The following is a 2,330-nucleotide window of genomic DNA, read 5'->3' as shown; positions in this document are numbered from 1 at the left end:
ACAAAATGAGGCGAAAGAACTCCGTTGGAGCCAAAGCCTCTATAAACTATTCAAACAAACAAACAACACTGTCACGACACTCTTGAAAAGTCGTTATCGACCCGTACTTGCACTCGATAGCATTCAAAATGATATGCCATTTTGATGTAAGTGCAATCGTAATTGTTTTGGCGGAAAATGCGAATCAAAGATCATGCAAGCCCTTTATTTGACTGTTTAAGGCACCTATTATGTGTGGCAACTGTTGCAACTGACGTCGCAGGTCAGTTGATTTTACACTCAAAGCGTTATGGCTGTGATTCTACGTTGCCATATTGGCCATAAACATCATCATGGTGTAGATCATTCGGCACGTTTTAGCAAACAGCTCGGCCGATACCGTGGTCAGCCCGCCGGCGGAGAAATCTTTCGTCATGTTTGCCTGCATTATCATCAGCATCATCGGCCGTTTGATGGTGCGTCCGTAGCGCAGATACTGGGGCCAGCTGAATCCGTACAAGCTGGTGCTGACCTTTCGATTCTGAAGCATAAACGACGCGTTTTGTGGGATTAGAAAGCTAGCCTGTTCACCTGTTTGATACATACCAACTGCACCAGCATCTCCACCAGCATGCACATGCCGAACGTTTCGAAGAAATAGATCGTCGTCGTCAACAGGGGGATGGCCAAGCCGAACGACGACCTGCCGGGGATGATAAGGACGCGCGTCATAAAGGTGGCCACGATGATCATGTAGAAGAAGAAGTGCACTAGCGAGTAGTTGCGCAGCAACGTACGCAGGTGCGTCACGACCACGATCAGCTGCGAGTGGTGCCGTGCGTGCTCGTACAGCAGCTCCCGCAGGATGCGCTCCTCGTCCGGGGCGCCCTGCGACTGCTCGCGACGCTGCCGCAGCTGATCGTCCAGGCTGTCCAGCGAGTGGAGAAACACGCGAAACTCGGTAATGGCGTAGCGCAGCAGGACGATGATGGTTAGCTGGGTGGCCCCATGGTACCAACCCCAAACGTACCCGACCAGGCTGTAGCACAGGTCGGCCACCCGCTCCAGCACCGGTGCCCGCTCGGACAGGTCGATCGGGAAGCTGGTAATGATCTTCACGAACGAATTTTCCCTCACCATGTTCTGGATCACGTACATCGTTACCGTGAGCAAGTGCATCACCAGGGCCACGCCGAGGTAGCGACTGTTCTGCAACGCAACGTTTCGGCGGCTCTCATCGGCGTACGGTGTGCCGACGCGAAACGTTGGCCGCCTTTCCAGCCGGTCCAGTGCGTCAATGTGCGCCAGGTACTGGCGCATGCAGGTGCCACGCAAAATGATGGAGACAAAGAGTGACAGCATGCATAGCATGTCCATCGCAAGACGCACATCCGTCTGCTGGCTGAAGTCGTACGCCAGCGCTATTGAGTGCGCTACCATCACGCTCAAGCAGAGCGTCTTCAGGGCGACCTCCAGATTCGATCGTGGGCGCTGTAGTAGCATGGCCGCTGGGGGGAAATAAAGGATGTTTAGAATGCGCTTACGTGTGAAAAAACTCCGACTCGATCACTGGAAACTGACGGGATACAACGTCCAGACAGCGCAGCAAGAAGAACTGTTCCGTAGGATGTCCAACATTGAAGTGGCGCTGGAGCAGGTTGTAGCCAAAGCTAACGATGCGGTGCACAACGGTCATGTCTGTAGTTGACCCACTGGTTGAGAGTTTAAACTGAAGCTACAAGCTTTCGATAAGGTACTGAGACCACTGCCCAACATTCATTGGGTTTTATAGAGGAAGGCATGGGAACTGACACGTGGAATCGCTCACAGGGTAAGCTCAATTATTGACTGTTTGGAAGTGTTTTGGAATGTAGAACTATGCATTTCAAACCATGTTATGTGCTGCTTTCGAGAGTTTCGTTTTACAAAGAGACTTGATGATGAACGTACGTCGTTTGATGTGTCTTTTCAATGGAACATAGGGAATCTTTACGAAATAATCATTCGTAGGGATGTTCATGTCAATGTTTTGATTTTCCCTGTAGTTTAAAGCTAGTTTGTGTTTTGTGTGGAGAAATGTTTCTATTTCGTGTGGAATGAACTAAAACCATTATTTTGAAATCGTTTTGTAAAGTTGCCACACATTTCAGGTTCATCACTTGTTTGCTTCAAATTTGTGTGACAAACAATTACATTCCCATACATCTCAGATATACAACGTATACTTCATCGTGCAAAACAACCGAAAACCCTTCCGTTCCAAATGGAAACCACAATGTATGTCATACAATTGTAATAAAACCCCATTACTTACTTACTTATCCGGCGCTACAACTGCTTTGCGGTCTTGG

The 2,330-nt window shown here is 49.2% G+C and overlaps 1 protein-coding gene across 1 annotated transcript; it reads right to left on the bottom strand.

Annotated features, from left to right (window-relative positions):
* Positions 1-207: 207 nt before the first annotated feature.
* On the bottom strand, positions 208-2,039 carry LOC120895424. The gene is made up of 2 exons (XM_040298782.1): positions 586-2,039; positions 208-520 (listed from the first exon to the last, which is right to left on the bottom strand). The coding sequence occupies exons 1-2, from the start codon at positions 1,480-1,482 to the stop codon at positions 302-304; spliced, it is 1,116 nt and encodes a 371-aa protein (XP_040154716.1). The 5' UTR covers positions 1,483-2,039; the 3' UTR covers positions 208-301.
* Between the last annotated feature and the right edge of the window lie 291 nt (positions 2,040-2,330).

The sequence above is a fragment of the Anopheles arabiensis genome, chromosome 2, assembly GCF_016920715.1.
Source record: "Anopheles arabiensis isolate DONGOLA chromosome 2, AaraD3, whole genome shotgun sequence".
Taxonomy (NCBI): Eukaryota; Metazoa; Arthropoda; class Insecta; order Diptera; family Culicidae; genus Anopheles; species Anopheles arabiensis.
The sequence above is the reverse complement of the archived record's forward strand: the minus strand, read 5'-3'. Positions and strand labels throughout refer to the sequence as shown.

Excerpts from the sequence above, each read along its gene's own strand:
- LOC120895424 (XM_040298782.1), bottom strand. The coding sequence starts at position 1,482 with ATGCTACTACAGCGCCCACGATCGAATCTGGAGGTCGCCCTGAAGACG. Across the intron at positions 521-585 it reads TGGAGATGCTGGTGCAGTTG|AATCGAAAGGTCAGCACCAG; the intron begins GTATGTATCAAA and ends TTTATGCTTCAG.